Source organism: Schistocerca americana, chromosome 8 (genome assembly GCF_021461395.2).
Source record: "Schistocerca americana isolate TAMUIC-IGC-003095 chromosome 8, iqSchAmer2.1, whole genome shotgun sequence".
Classification (NCBI taxonomy): Eukaryota; Metazoa; Arthropoda; class Insecta; order Orthoptera; family Acrididae; genus Schistocerca; species Schistocerca americana.
In genome coordinates, this window is record NC_060126.1 from 105680216 (window position 1) to 105695526 (window position 15311).

Below are 15311 nucleotides of genomic sequence, written 5' to 3' on the forward strand. Positions count from 1 at the left end.
CTTTTTATTGTGCCTATCTGAGACTTGGCATCTCCGCTATATGGTGAGTAGCAACTTGCCTTCTCATAATATTGTTACATTCCATCCTGGATTTTCGATTGTTTGAATTTTTACTATTTATTCAGCCTCAAAAGGCTAAGTGAATATCATTCCAGGCATTTCCACGGTGGAAAAGTCTTACCAGTAGGTGGTAGCAAGTAACTGAACATGGGATCTCTATGTTAGCAGCCAGCTAGTAAGAACCAAACTACTTATGTGGCATATGAAGAATCAACAGAAGAGCAGAGAAATTACAGTACAGTTCAATGAGTAGGAAATGTATAACCTGAATACTTTGGAAGATAAATACTCAAAAAAGGAACAGTGAATGACCTGCAATTATTTAACACTAGGACCGCCAAGTGGTCTATTTGACCACTTCTTATATTTTAACATGTTATTATTCAGTCAATTTCTAATCTATGCTGTTGTGAGTTAATGACTTTTCTTAAATGTTTATGTAGATCATATAAATGGTCCAATATTTATTTTATCTTCATTAGTTTTCTTTGAATGACCACTTGTACTTAAAACCGCCGAGTGGTCACTTTGACCACATTACACGTATATTTGAAAAGAGATTATTTAAAGATTGTTGTGCATCACTCCCCAGATTTAGTCTTAGCACTCATCAACAATGTACTAAATATGTTGGTTACTGAAGTTTATTTGCATTGTTTGAATTTAAAAGCTCAACTATGCAATATGTCATTTATTGTCTGCAATTGGGTTTCGCATAAACAAGACTGATTATTTGAGTACTGGTCTCAGAGCAGTAGACATGGCTCAGATGTCACAGCGATACAAACCATGGCCACGACCACTTTCAGATGAAGAAATTGTCACACTTTTGTATGAATCGGATGCTGAAAATGATCCTGAAGTTGAGGACCTTGTGGAAGATCCTACAGATGAAGATTACCAACCTGTCGCTAATGTGGAGAGCGACAGTTCCGAGACTGAAGATGAAGTTAATTTACATTCGCTTATAATATTATTATTATTATTATTATTATTGTTACTATATGAATAATGATCACTATTATAATAGAGCGAAACGCTGTTGAGATCGTCACTTTCAGAACTACAATGCTAGCAACAGAAATTATAATAGCTCCATTTGAAACAGTTATTTTTATACCGATAACACTATAATGTAGCTACTACAGAAGGATACTGCACGTCATTTGGTGAGGACTTTCTCACAATCCGTCTGGATGGAAACAAATATGATGTCTTAAACAACTTAGATGAATAATGAAGTATAACTGTTTGAAAATCTTTGACACCATTTCATATGTAAGACCCAACATATAATGTGAAATATGAAGAATGACCGGTAAGATGTATGAGAGCCAGATGGCCCTAATATTGACAGGATAAAAAATAATTCGTTTGCACGTTAAGAATCTTCCCGATCTTATCACGTCGCTCATATTACCTTGAAAATAATTTTTTTGCATATTACAGCAGTTACTGACTGTTTCTGTCGACGTGAGTCTGACAACTCAGCACAGAATACTGCGGCCTAATACCCCAGAAGAAAACCGAGAGTGTAGGCGTGTGGTGCGTTCGTCGCTCCCTGGAGCGGTTCGGACCGTTAGCTGGCGGTCTGGCGAGTCCTACGCTGGAGCGATGAGCCGTTACACGGACTCGGGATGTGCCTACGTCACAGAGTGCGGTGTGCCTAACACCTGCCGTCTGCAGCTCTGTTTCATATACCGCTTATTCCAGTTTCATCGTCAACGCTTCTAACTGATTTATCAATCGTGCCATACAAATTTCATGATACTACACTTAACATTTCTCTCTTTGGCCGAGTGATCCACCAGGTTATTTGTATCTTGCTGTCAGCGTTTCATTTCCAGGTCGTACCTGTGTGCTAGAATAGCAGTGCTCTGCGATCTTTCCCTAATCCTACGGAACCGACTTGACTGATTTTAAAAGTGAGTAATTTCCCTATTACGGCCAGTGTTTCCCAACTCTCTCTGCAGAGAAAGTTAATAGAAGCGCTGTTAAGTGGGAGCGGAAACGGCTAATGAAAATACCTACGTTCTGCTCTGACTGAGTAGAAGAGCTCAGTTTTAAATAATTCCGTGAAGCGGTTTGCAACTAGCGAGATCGGGGCTCAGCTGACAGCGTCCTCGTGGGTTGTGGCAGTCTTGTTTCCTCTAGCGGCGGAAGTGGTGTTTTTGCAGCATATTTCAAAAATTGGGAGGGGAAGTGGATCCTTTGCCATTAACCGAGTTATTTCTTACACTGAGAGATTCCAAAGTTTGTTCCCGAACGCGGGCATGGATTTCGGATTGAACGTTTCGTTGTCGTAGGAGAGTGTTATCTGTAAGTGGGAATGCACGTACTGGGTAGACAGACCACTTGCATATCAGATGTCGAAGCCAGCAGCTAGCTGGACGGTATTATTTTAAAGAGCGAGGCAGACTCGATGATGTTAAGTAGAAGACAATAAGTTGCACTCTTTTTCGTGGATATTTGAGAGTATGTTTTTGTGTGATTCTTTCCGTATTGACTTTGAACTGTTTTTTGTTGTTATTGTCGGAGTTGCCTCCAGCCAGTTGGAGGAGATGCATTGAACTGTTGGCGGTGAACATTCTCCAGTCCAGTTTTCGGATCTCGGAGTGGCAGCGCCCAGTTGACTAAAATAATCTTAATATACATCTTTGGTTCCAAACAAACCAGTCCCTGAGGCGTAAATGTCGTCAACGATCTTGAATAAATGGGCAGAAGACGCACATGTCAACTTTCTTCAGAGTAACTACCATGACTTAGGGAATTTCAGAGATGAACTTAATATAAAACTGGCTCATGAGGATAAATGGGCAAGTATCAGAATGAGGACTGAAATTTATCAGGTTGCGCATGTGGCTGATTAGTCAAATAACGGCTTCTTAATTATTATTTCCTGCCTGGAATGTTGTTATTCAACGTATTACTCTGATTTTACTTTACATAAGTTCTGGTTGTATGACCTTTTATGAATGACGCCCATGTCCACCTGAATAAAAATAAGACTGATACGATTAAAAAAGCCCAATGCTAATCGCCGTTGTTTTAGTATAATACGGAAAACGAGATGACCAATGACTAACACGACACGAGAGTACTGTCCGTTTCGTTTGTAAGTTAACAATGGGCGTTCCTAATGTATTAGTTAGATGGTTACAAATGTGAAACTTACAAGTAACGGTGAGCTGATATACTTCTTCAATCAACAGATGGGACTGAGTGGGAACAAGGCCTAAGTGTTGGCATATCAGATATTTTGGATTTTCACAGAAATTTTAATTTCGCAGTCAAATCACAGACGCCATTCTGTAGCATCTATATTAATGTTTTTTATTCCTAAACAAAAAATGTATACACTGATAGAAAGAGAAAGGGTTTGCCGAACGCTACCAGACTGATAATCCAGTATTTCCACGCCTGTGAGGTTACAAAAGTCATGGAATACCTCCTAACATCGCGTTGGATCTTCTTTTGCAACTCGACGTAGCATGAACTCAACGAATCGTTGGAAGTCCGCTGCAGAAATACTGAGCCGCGCTGCCTTTGTAGCCGTTCGTGATTGCTAAAGTGCTGACGGTGCGGATTTTGTGCACGAACTGACCTCTCGATTATATCACATAAATGTTCTATGGGACTCACGTCGGACGATCTGGGTGGCCAAAGCATTCGCTCAAATTGTCCAGAATGTTCTTCAAACCTATCGCGAATAATTGTGGTCCAGTGACATGGTGTATTGTCATCCATAAAATGAATGGCTGCAAATGATCGCCAAGCAGCCGAATATTACTATTTCCAGCCAATGAGCGTACCAGCTGGACTAGAGGACCTAATCCATTCCAAGTAAACACAGCCCACGCCATTATGGAGCCGCCACTAGCTTGCACAGTGTCTTGTTGACAGCTAGGGTTCATGTCTTCGTGGAATCTGCGCCACACTCAAAACCTACCATCAGATCGGACCCATTGAAATTGGGACTCATCTGATCAGACCATGGTTTTCCAGTCGTCTAGGGTCCAACCGATATGATCACGAGCGCAGGAGAGGCGCTACAGACAGCCGAGTCGGTCGTTTGCTGCCATAGCCCATTAACGCCAAAGTCGCTGCGCTATCCCAACGGATAGTTGGTCGTATGTCACACATTAATTTCTGCGATTATTTCACGCACTGTTGCGTGTCTGTTAGCACCGACAACTCTAGGCAAACGCCACTGCTCTCAGTCGTTGAAGGCCATCGGCCACTGCGTTGTCTGTGGTTTGAGATCATGCCTCAGATTTGGTATTCTTGACACTGTGGGAATGCAGAATTCCCTCACCATTTCTGAAAAGGAATGTCTCATGCGTCTAGCACCAACTACCATTACGCACTCAAAGTCTGTTAACTTCTGTCGGGCGACCACCATCATGTCGGAAACCTTTTCACGTGAATCACCTGAGTACAAATGATAGCTCCGCTAATGCACTGCCTTTTCATACCTTGTGTACGCGATACTACTGCCCTCTGTATATGTGCATATCCCATGACTTTTGTCAACTCACTGTTAGCTGATTAAAATTGCATCCTTATGCGAGCCCATTTTCAGTACATGAGAAAGGCTATTGTTACGGATGAAAAATGGTGTTAATACATGACGGCTGTTATTGACACTTCAGATGGAATACGTAACACAGCATATCCAGAGGACGTGCACGGGCAGCTTAACGCCTTATTTCGGACTCTTGAGAACAATCGAATCCTTGGTTTGAGGGACACGGGGACAGCAAACCGACAGACTACTAAACGAGTAGTGACGAGATGCACTTAGATGAGCAGTGTGGTAAGAAGAGTTTCACAAGGAAGACACCACAAGAAGAAGATAATATCGTCCGACTGACTCTGGCGAAGATACGAGAGGGAACAGAAGAAATCGGGGCCCCTGTTACTGGCAGAAACCACCAACTGTCATGAACGAATCACTGCAAGCTGGGCTGTGATGTCCAGTTGCAGTCTGTCGTTACCGCAAACACTACATCACACACAATACAGACTGCCATGGCTTAGAGTTGAGATGTCCAACCAGCAGTCCGTGAGTCTCATGCGGCCAAAACCAAGTATTGGGACCAGTGGCGGCTCGTTAGTATACATTCCGGGTGTTCACAAATTTTTCGATTCAAATAAATTTGAGAATGTGAAATTTATTGCATCTGCTGTATAAGAGTTACGTGTATCAACAAGTTTATACAACTACAGCCACTGCCAATAATAATAAAAACAGTAATAATAATGTGCATAACTTACATGGCCAAAGAAAAAATTGTTCTCTTAAATTTTTGTTGTTTTGTACATAATTAAGCACAGGTTAGGGCATTAATGAAATAATTTGTAATCTTTCGCTCTCTGTTTCGCATTTTTGTAAAAGTGAGAGTTTTCTTGCTTTTCTATTTTTTCAGATAAATGTATTCCCTACAAATGTATTAGTTCGCCGGCCGCTGTGGCCGAGCGGCTCTAGGCGCTTCAGTCCGGAACCGCGCTGCTGCTACGGTCGCAGGTTCGCATTCTGCCTCGGGCATGGATGTGTGTGATGTCCTTAGATTAGTTAGGTTTAAGCAGTTCTAAGCCTAGGGGACTGATGACCTCAGATGTTAAGTCCCATAGTCCTTAGAGCCATTTGAATCATTTTTGTATTAGTTCACGAATTTATGCACCCGCACAACAGCATGTGCTAACTATACATTTCCTTGTTAAATGTTCGCTTGTAGTCACGCTTATTTGATTTTATCACTCTCTTAATCAAAAATCTGTTATCAGAGACCCTAGTTCCTTTGCGGCTAACTTTTCCTGGTAATTTACTTTTCTGTTCCCGGAATGAGATTTTCACTGTGCTGCGGAGTGTACGCTAAATATGAAACTTCCTGGCAGATTAAAGCTGTGTGGCGGCGAACCGCGACTCGAACTCAGAACCTTTGCCTTTTGCGGGCAAGTGCTCTACCGAGTGAGCTACCCATGCACGGATCACAACCCGTCCTCTTTTCTGTTAACAATTAAAATAAATTCAACGTAGTTCATGTTTACACTGTTCACGAAAGCCGATTCCCGCACAGTAAACAACAAACTCCAAACACAAACTGCCGTTGTGGAAACGATTAAACGCAAATAGTAACGTCTACCAACATGGTCACTTGACTAGAATACAAAGAGGCGCTGAGATCCATAGAGGCCTAAAGCACACCGCCATCGATTCCACATTTACGTGAATATCAGACAAACCAGCGAGACAGCTTTTCGCGAATTTTCATATATAAAATGTGGGCCTACAGCACAGATAAACCTGACTCACCATAAGATCGACAGATCTCAGAAGATGGTCACGAGAGCAGGCAATATCGCGCTGTTAGCAGACATACTCGAGTCAATAGTTGCTGCCATAGCCCATTAACGCCAAAATCGCCGCAACGTCCTAACGGATACGCTCGTCACACGTCCCACACTGATTTCTGCGCTATTTCACACATTGTATGTGGTGGGAGGTAATGCCTGAAATTTGGTATTCTCGGCACACAACCGGCACTGTGGATCTTGGAATACTGTATTCCATAACGATTTCGTATATGGAACGTCCAATGTGTCTAGCTCCAACTACATTCTACATTCAAAGTCTGTTAGTGGCCATAATCATGCCACAAACCTTTTCACGTAAATCACCTGAATACTAATAATAGCTCCGCCAACGCACCGGTCCTTTATACCTAATGTTCGTGATACTACTGCCGTCTCTATACGTGTTTATCGCTATCCCATTACTTTTGTCACTGCAGTGTTTAACAGCACCGCGATGGTGCAATACCCTGTTTCTTCCTTATTTGACTGCAAAACCACAATCTTCCACGTAAGACAGGCAACTGATTTCATGTTGAAAAACGTAAGCGCCACGTTCTAAACATTATAATTTCTGAGAGACTACTTACCGAATTTTTAAGTGCCAAATCCTATGGAATTCATCTCTTAGATAGACAATACTAGCAACAGATACTACTTAGTTCCATTTGAATAAGCGACACTGTTGCAGTTTGCCATCCAACTAAAAGAAAAATTTGATCACGCACGCATCTTTATTGGTGTTTTACCAATCGTACCTGACCAGAGACAAATATCCCCTTCCACACAGTCATCCATTACGTATGTCCTCTTTCTTGGAAGCACTTAACGTTTGTGAACATTTACTCTCAAGATTAAGGCACACAACGAGTAAAAATGGAATCATAATCTCAGAATAACACCTTGAGAACACTCAGAGTAACAGCCACTTTGGTCGAATCTAAAACTGATACTTCAGTTTCCAAATTCAAATGCCTCATTAACTCTATGATTTGTAATTAGTTATATATAAAATTATTAACGAAAGCTCATATATAAAATGACAAAATTAATTCCATATTTTTTTAGAATAATGAATCATAAATTAATAAATTCTAAGTTACTTAAATGTGTTAAATATACACATCTATGAGCGTCCTTGCCACCCCCTCTCCCGCTAGTGGTTATGTTAGTGTGAAGTACGAATATATTATGTGTGGCCCAAAAATACTCATCTTCTTCAAATATGACTCAGGTAAGCTGAAAGGTTTAACACCCCTGTTTCAGAGCTAGAATCACCTGGGGTGCTAAGTGGGCTCTGTGATGTTGAGCGATGAGTCACTCTTATATCTGAGGCGGTTGGGACGAGCACAAAGCGGATAGAGGAGTTGGTGGAAAGGCTAATGTAAGGCCTCACACTAAAAATTTTGGTAAATATCGGACTGATGCCGTTTGTGTATTTGCACCAGTTTGTGTATAAATTGTGTATCACTTAGGCTTCTGGAAAAGTTATGGAGCATTCAGTCTACTGAATAACTCGACGATGAAGGAAAACGCCAGTGGTCTTTCTTTTTCCCTCTTCTCTCGAAGGAGCCACCCAGCATTCGCCTCTAATCGTTTTGGGAGTGCCGGATTAGCCACGTAATAAAAGTTAGTAAATGTTACGGGGCCCCGTGCATTATGGAGCCCCGCGCCTAGGTAAAAAAAAAAAACAACTAACAACTTAGATATTGATGATATTCTGTCTACTGTCCAACGGAAAAATGGTGGCGACCAAATTTACGATGAGTAATAACAAATGTAGGCCACTTCTAAAAGTCACCACTGGAGACTCCATACATTGTGTGTCTTAAGTTGACAACACAGCAAAATTTACCGAGGATTCCCTAACGTTTTCCAAACTAGCCGTAATAACACGATCAGTTAGAATATGCTTCTCATTTACCAATAAGAAAGTAAATATCGGATATCCTGTTTATGTATGTAAGTCTACCATTACAGTCGTTCACACCTAGAGTACTTACTTTTGTTACAGTACTTTTGAAACGAGACGTCTAGAGTAAACGTTGCTTTCTTGTCGGAGGACTACTGTATAAAGCGCTTTAGTTTCGCGGCTCCTGCGTTTCTTTTGTGTCGGCGTTTCTTTGCCGGCCGCGGTGGACTAACAGGACAACAGAAGAATATATTAAACGAGTGAAATATAATTAATTTTATCTAGTGATTGCGAAATTTGCCGATAGAAAAACGGGAAGCACTGAAGAACAAGGTAAGCGTATTTGAATTGTTTATATAGGCAACCAAGTTATAAGAAAAAGGCCAAGGAGGTTCTATGAGCAAAGTACATAACACTGTAGGTATCAATATCGGTATTTGATCTGATCATATGTCATCGTTATAATTAATTTACTTACGAATACATAAATATTTATTTGCCCCTGAGAAAACAGGAGTGGGATTGTATTCCTGATAACACCCATAAAATGGTGCACGAATGGATGACAGTTTTCACAACGTGCTTCCATCCACCCTGCTGGACCCTCATTTGTGAAAATGTAATTAAAATAATCAGCCGTGAGACACCATTAAAAATAACTATAACAGCTATAACGCTGTAGGCTTGGAAACTAAGGGCCTGTGTTCAGTACTTTCAGAAGGCTAATTTCTTTTTAAATCGTTATCAAAAAGACTGTGGTCTTCATTTGTTAAATTTGGTTTCAGTTAAAATTCTTTTCTTAAATTCCATTTCTGATCCTTGAATGCCTCCTGCCAATCACTGTATTAACTTCATTATTTTGCACAAATTTAATGAAGTGGATTTTTTTATAAAAATGTAATTGCAGTAAGATAGCGTTTACATTAGGTTGGTGCATAAATTCATAGAGTTTTTGTTTTGCATATTGGTATTCCGGTTGCTACGATTTTGTGTGCAATGGGGAAGGTTCAAAAATCGGATATGTGGGTACCGCATGCTGAAAGTCAAAATCACAAACAATCGGCGGATGGCCGTACGTGTATCTCTGCTCGCTCGTCATTAGTAAGCTCGTGACGAAAAATGGCGTCCTTATGTTAACATAAGGAAAAGAAAGGAACGTTTGAGCCCAAACAAAGCAGCAACTCCCCGTACAAAGACCAACACGCATGCACGAAAGATAATGTTATGCAACTGGTGGAACAGTGGCGGTGTGGTGACCTACTAATTGCTTCCCCGATGTGTAACCGTCATTGTTGGCATTTATTTTGTCAACAACAGATTTTTTGCAGACGCAATCCAAGAAAAACAATCAAGAAGACTGCTTGAAGCGACGATAATCATCCAAGAAGATGCACATATCGTTTTGGGACCAAAGTAAAGAGTTGTTTTATTTTATATACTAAACTTTCAGACCCAAAGCAAATCGAGGGGCTGTTCCTAGCATTTACCATGGGGCCCGCTCTGGTGTAATCTGGCAATGGGTTTAGGTAAAACGCGGAAAATGTAAAGTCGCATGGGATGGCGGTTTCTCCGCTGCTGCCTGCAGCTACTCACCCGCTCGCATGGAGACGTTGCTGGCTGCCTCATGCGCCTGCAACAGCGCCCTCCTCGTCACCTGCGGGTCCAGTGGGCCGAAGGCGGCGCGTCCAGACCGCGAAGAGCCGCGGAAGGCGCGCGTCACCGCAGAGCTGCCAACACAGAACCGTCGCGGGCTCACTCTCACCAGTATTCATCCATCCAAATCAGTGGTTCCCAGCCCGGGGATAATTGCCCCCTGAGGAGGGATAGAAACTTAACGATTCGATCTCTTTCAAAACTAAATTATTTCCAAAATATCATTATTACCATAATCACAATTTTGTAAGACTAATACTATTTATATAAGTTATCGACAATTACTTTTTCTCAGTTGGCAGCATTAATCCGGGGGAGGTTAGAGGTTCCTTCACATAGTCCACCCTCTACGCACGTATGTTGAGCTCTGTCTCGTATATCGCTGACGGTAAAAAGTGAGACATACACGTAACAAATGCTAAATATTTCACAACAATGCCTTCTCCAAGTTGTAGATAGTACCTGCAGTCGTCCATAAATTGCTTCATTACTCGCTTCGAAACAGATAAATGAATTAATGGACAGCACAACGCAGCAGTAACCACGTAATTGTGTACAAAGTATTATTATTGTTGTTGTTATTATTAGACTGGATAGACACAAAGCCTTAACGGTCTGAAGTCGTACAATCTGCGCCAGTTCAAAGCCAGTTCAGCAATAAAGTGATTCACAAACAGTAAGCATAGTGCACACATCTGACCCTGTTTGATTTTAAATGGGGATGCAGTGTGTCGGTCAAGCAAATGCCGCAATGGAGAGAAGTAATGTAGGGGAAGTATGTCGCGCGCGCGCCCACGCACACACACACACACACACACACACACACACACACACACAGAATATCATTCATCTTTCATAAAGAAAAGTGTTTCAAGAAAAGTCTTTCATTGTACAGTTTAGTTAGGTGCTGAAGTTGATCATAATGTGGTGGAAGGGGAGGGAGGGAATACTAGCTAATGTCTGATTGCACTTAGGGGTAACAGTCTAAGAAAGGTTGGGGACCACTCATCTAAATGTTAACAAAAGCGCATGGGGCAGCAGATTGCATGTAACGGGAGGTAGCCACCGAGGCAGAACAGAGCTACTTCCAAAATATCCATACTGTTCATGACCATTGCTCACCGGGAGATCGATCGCCACATGGTGAAGTATCGTGACATGACACGAGATGAAAGTACGAGAGTCGTTCAATAAGAGATGCACACATTTTTTTTTTCTTTCTGAAAGCAGGTTGATTTTATTCAGGATTCGAATACAGCATATCATTCCCCAATCTTTTGACTACAAAATCCTAGTTTTCAACATTATCTCCGTCAATGCGTACAGGGACGGCCTGTATGGTCACATGGTACCAATTTAATGGTCCACGTCGGAGACGATGTCTTGCTGTATCAATAACCACCCCATTACCCACGTACTGCTTCCCGCAGAGTACATCCTTCATTCGGCCAAACAGATAGAAGTCGAAAGGTGCGAGATCCGGGCTGTGGGGTGAATGAGAAAGAACAGTCCAAAAAAGTTTTGTGAGCTCCTCTCGGGTGCGTAGACTTGTGTGAGGGTTTGCGTTGTAATCATCTGCACTCTCCTGGCGCCCAGCATGCTGAAGTCGTTTCTCCAATTTCCTGAGGGTAGCACAATACACTTCACAACTAATCAATGCACCATGTGCGAGTACATCAAACAGAATCACCCCTTCTGAGTACTAGGAAACTGTCACCATGACAGGCTGAGGGTGCGGCTTTGAACACTTTCTTCAGAGGAAGTGTGGCATGAAGCCACTCCACAGATTGCCGTTTTGTTTCAGGTTCGAAGTGGTGAACCCATGTTTCATAGCTTGTGACGATCAGCGTCGCAACGCGCAATCAATTCCGTCGCTCTTTGTCGTCTTCTGTTAGGCGGTGAGAAACCCGGCGGGCACATACCTTTGAGTACCTAAACTGTTGTACAAGTATGTCAGCACTACCAACAGACACGTCTTGTTGGGCAGCGAGTGTGTTCGCACGTTCCAACGTTGCAGCAGTCGCAGGTCTGTGCGACCGGCCACCACGCAGGAGATCGGACAGGTTTGCAAGACCTTATTGCCGTGATGACAGACGCCTCGCCCAACAGCTCGTCGTGCTTTTATTCTCTGCCAGGTCTCTGTAGACATTTTGGCAGCTGTGAGTAAGATGTGTGTGTTTCATCTGTTAGTGTGGATAGGTACTGAGTTACGTACGCTTTTTTAATGCTTTTTGCATTTGTTTCCACTAGTGCTTCCCTTTGGTGGGTATGGACATTGCATATTTTACTACGACGTATTTTGCGAACCTGTTCCACATCTCATGGTTGTTACTATTGGGGTAGATTCTAGCGAAGTCACGCTGTGTGAGCCACATAAGATGTTAAAACCGGCTGGCGAATTTGATAATTTATACAAATGTGGAAATCACTTCTTAGTGTTGGTTGATTGCTTGGTCCAACTTATCCCGATCCTTTTTTTCACATCCGGGCGCAATTCACCTCCTCCTCTTCCCTCCCACTCTGTACCTCTACCCCCTGTTACCGCAAGGTAGTTTTATGGAGTGCTCAGAGCCCGTCCTGGTGTTGTTGGTTTGGCTTGGTTTTAGTTCAACAGCGGTATTTCTTCTGTGGTTAGCGTTATAGTTCTTATGATCATATAGGCCCAAGTGTCATGGAACTAGTATTTTGGTACATTCCAGAAATATACCTTTTTGGCTTATGCTGTTATTTGGGTTAGCTTTTGTTTTATTACAACATGACATTTTAACTGCGATGTCATCCTTCCATCCACCTCTTCAGTATCAGTAGTTTTGTCATTGGCTATAATAGTATATGGTGTTATAATATGGATCTTGGATGTCCGAAAGAACAGATACCATCTTCATATATATATATGGCTCACCGTTCATTTGACCATCTTCTGTGCGGATGCACAAACAGTACCCGAACTCTTACGGAAATCAGCGGTAAAGCCGCAAGTAATGAGTATGGTGGGCAGGGGCACTATGAATATAGTGCGGGACAATAAGTTTTGCGAATATGGGTCTGACGGGAGGCGTGCCAGAGATAAGTCCCTGCAGTCGCACTATCCTCTGTTTCCTCGGTGGCTCAGATGGACCAACTGGCACGATAGCTCAGCGTGTTCGGTCAGAGGGTTAGCTGCCCCCTGTAATAAAAAACTGAGTTAATCGATCAACAACGACCTTAAAACGGATGTCTTACGACGTCCGCCCCGAGCAGATGCAACGAACAAAAGCGAACAAAATAAGATTAAAAAAAATAAAAACAAAAAAAAAGATGGATAGAGCGTCTACCATGTAAGCAGGAGAACCCGGGTTCGAGTCCCCGTCGGGGCACACATTTTCAACTGTCCCCGTTGACTTATATCAACGCCTGTAAGCAGCTAAGGGTATTCATTTCACTGTGATTGCAAATCTAGAAGTACACATCCGCAGTTCCGTTAGTATTAAATTTGCTCGATCCAGACCGCAACAGTGGAGTGGGACTGGCGACTGGAGCATTTCGCAAAAGAACCCATCAACAATCTACTAGCAGCGGCTGGGCCATCCACAAAGTCCGACGACAGCACATAGAGCACACTGTAACAATAAATCAGATGCCTTGTCACCCGTATTTCTCAGTTTATTTCACCACTACCAATAAAAAGGGTTTCTATGACTCGACCCAGAGCTTTAAAGCCAGCTTGAATGCGACTGGAAGTTCTGTGCGCCTCTAAGTCTCCCACACACTGAGGCATCTTGGTCTGTCTCACAAATCAAAGTTAAAACTAATCCAATAAATAATTCCAGCTCTGAAACTACAGCAAAGATTCTGCAGCAAAGTGACTTATGCATACACCGCAACTGAAGAGTTATCCGTGGAATTAGAGGAACTTCTAAGGTGAAGACGAAAGATTATGACCATTGGTTATTCTTAATGACCACCTGCATACAGTTTACAAAATTCTAAACAATTACCGATGTGTCTCAACGACGTCACTGAACAACATTTCGCATTTTACAGCTCTGAAATGCAGAAAAACTGCCAAGGCGTGCTCGCCAGAAGTTAAGAATTTTTTTTTTTTTAAAATAAGAAGAATAAAGTAGTTTTGCAGCTCTGAATGTGTTATAGTGATGCACAAAACTCATTCTTGACTCGAATGAAATGACGGTGCGAGGTGCTCTGCACAATGCACCGTACTGTGGCTTACAGAGTGTATACGCAGAGTTATTAGAGGTAATCTCAGCTGGAAGGAACACACAGAAAATGTTGTGGGGAAGGCAGGACACTTAGAAAATGTGATAGATCTACTAAGCAGACTGCCTACACTACGCTTGTCCGTCCTCTTTTAGAATACTGCTGCGCAGTGTGGGATCCTTACGAGACAGGACTGACGGAATACATCGAAAAAGTTCAAAGAAGGGCAGCACGTTTTGTATTATCGCCAAATATGGGAGAGAGTGTCACTGAAATGATACAGGATTTGGATTGGACATCATTAAAAGAAAGGCGTTTTTTATTGCGACCGAATCTTCTCACGAAATTCCAATCACCAACTTTCTCCTCCGAATGCGAAAATATTTTGTTGACACCGACCTACATAGGGAGAAACGATCACCACTATAAAATAACGGAAATCAGAGCTCATACGAAAAGATACAGGTATTCGTTCTTTCCGCGCGCTGTACGAGATTGGAATAATAGAGAATTGTGAAGGTGGTTCGATGAACCCTCTACCAGGCACTTAAATTTGATTTGCAGAGTATTCATGTAGATGTAGATAAAAGAATGTCAGTATTCAAGTTAGCAACTATATGGTTATGCACTCACTAAGTTTTTTCTCCAGTGATCTTGAGCAACATGTCTGCCAGATCAACGGAGAAGACATTTTGCGTAGTTCATGTCGCACTTGCAAGAGGACGGTGATGATTTCATTTGTCAACAGGATGGTGCTCCACTGCACTTTTACAATGATGTTTGTGAGTTATTGTATACTGAGATACTACGACGATGAATCTGTTCTCGAGTTGCGCTGGGTAATAGAAAGAATAGTTACAAAAATAAACACACATCTATAGGATTTGTCGACAGAAAAAAAGTGTGACAACGTAAAATAGATGTTTGAAATTGTCAGAGAAATAGGTATAAGCTATAGGAAGAGATAGGTAATACACAATATGTACGAATACTAAGAGGTAATCGTAAGGATGGAAGACCACCAGTCAAATGCTCGGATTAAAAACTGAAGCACAGGGCTATAGTCTTTCGCTCCTATTGCTCAATGTTGCACCTCAAAGAAGCAATGACGGAAATAAAACAAAGGTGAAAGGAT

At 42.0% G+C, this 15311-nt stretch overlaps 1 protein-coding gene across 1 annotated transcript in view; it reads right to left on the bottom strand.

The window, feature by feature from the left end:
* LOC124545022 overlaps nt 1-15311 on the bottom strand; it is a 152893-nt gene that overhangs the window by 10677 nt on the left and 126905 nt on the right. Inside the window, exon 3 of the mRNA XM_047123804.1 lies at nt 9920-10053. Coding sequence (XP_046979760.1) covers nt 9920-10053 — 134 coding nt within the window. The remainder of the gene's footprint in view (nt 1-9919; nt 10054-15311) is intronic.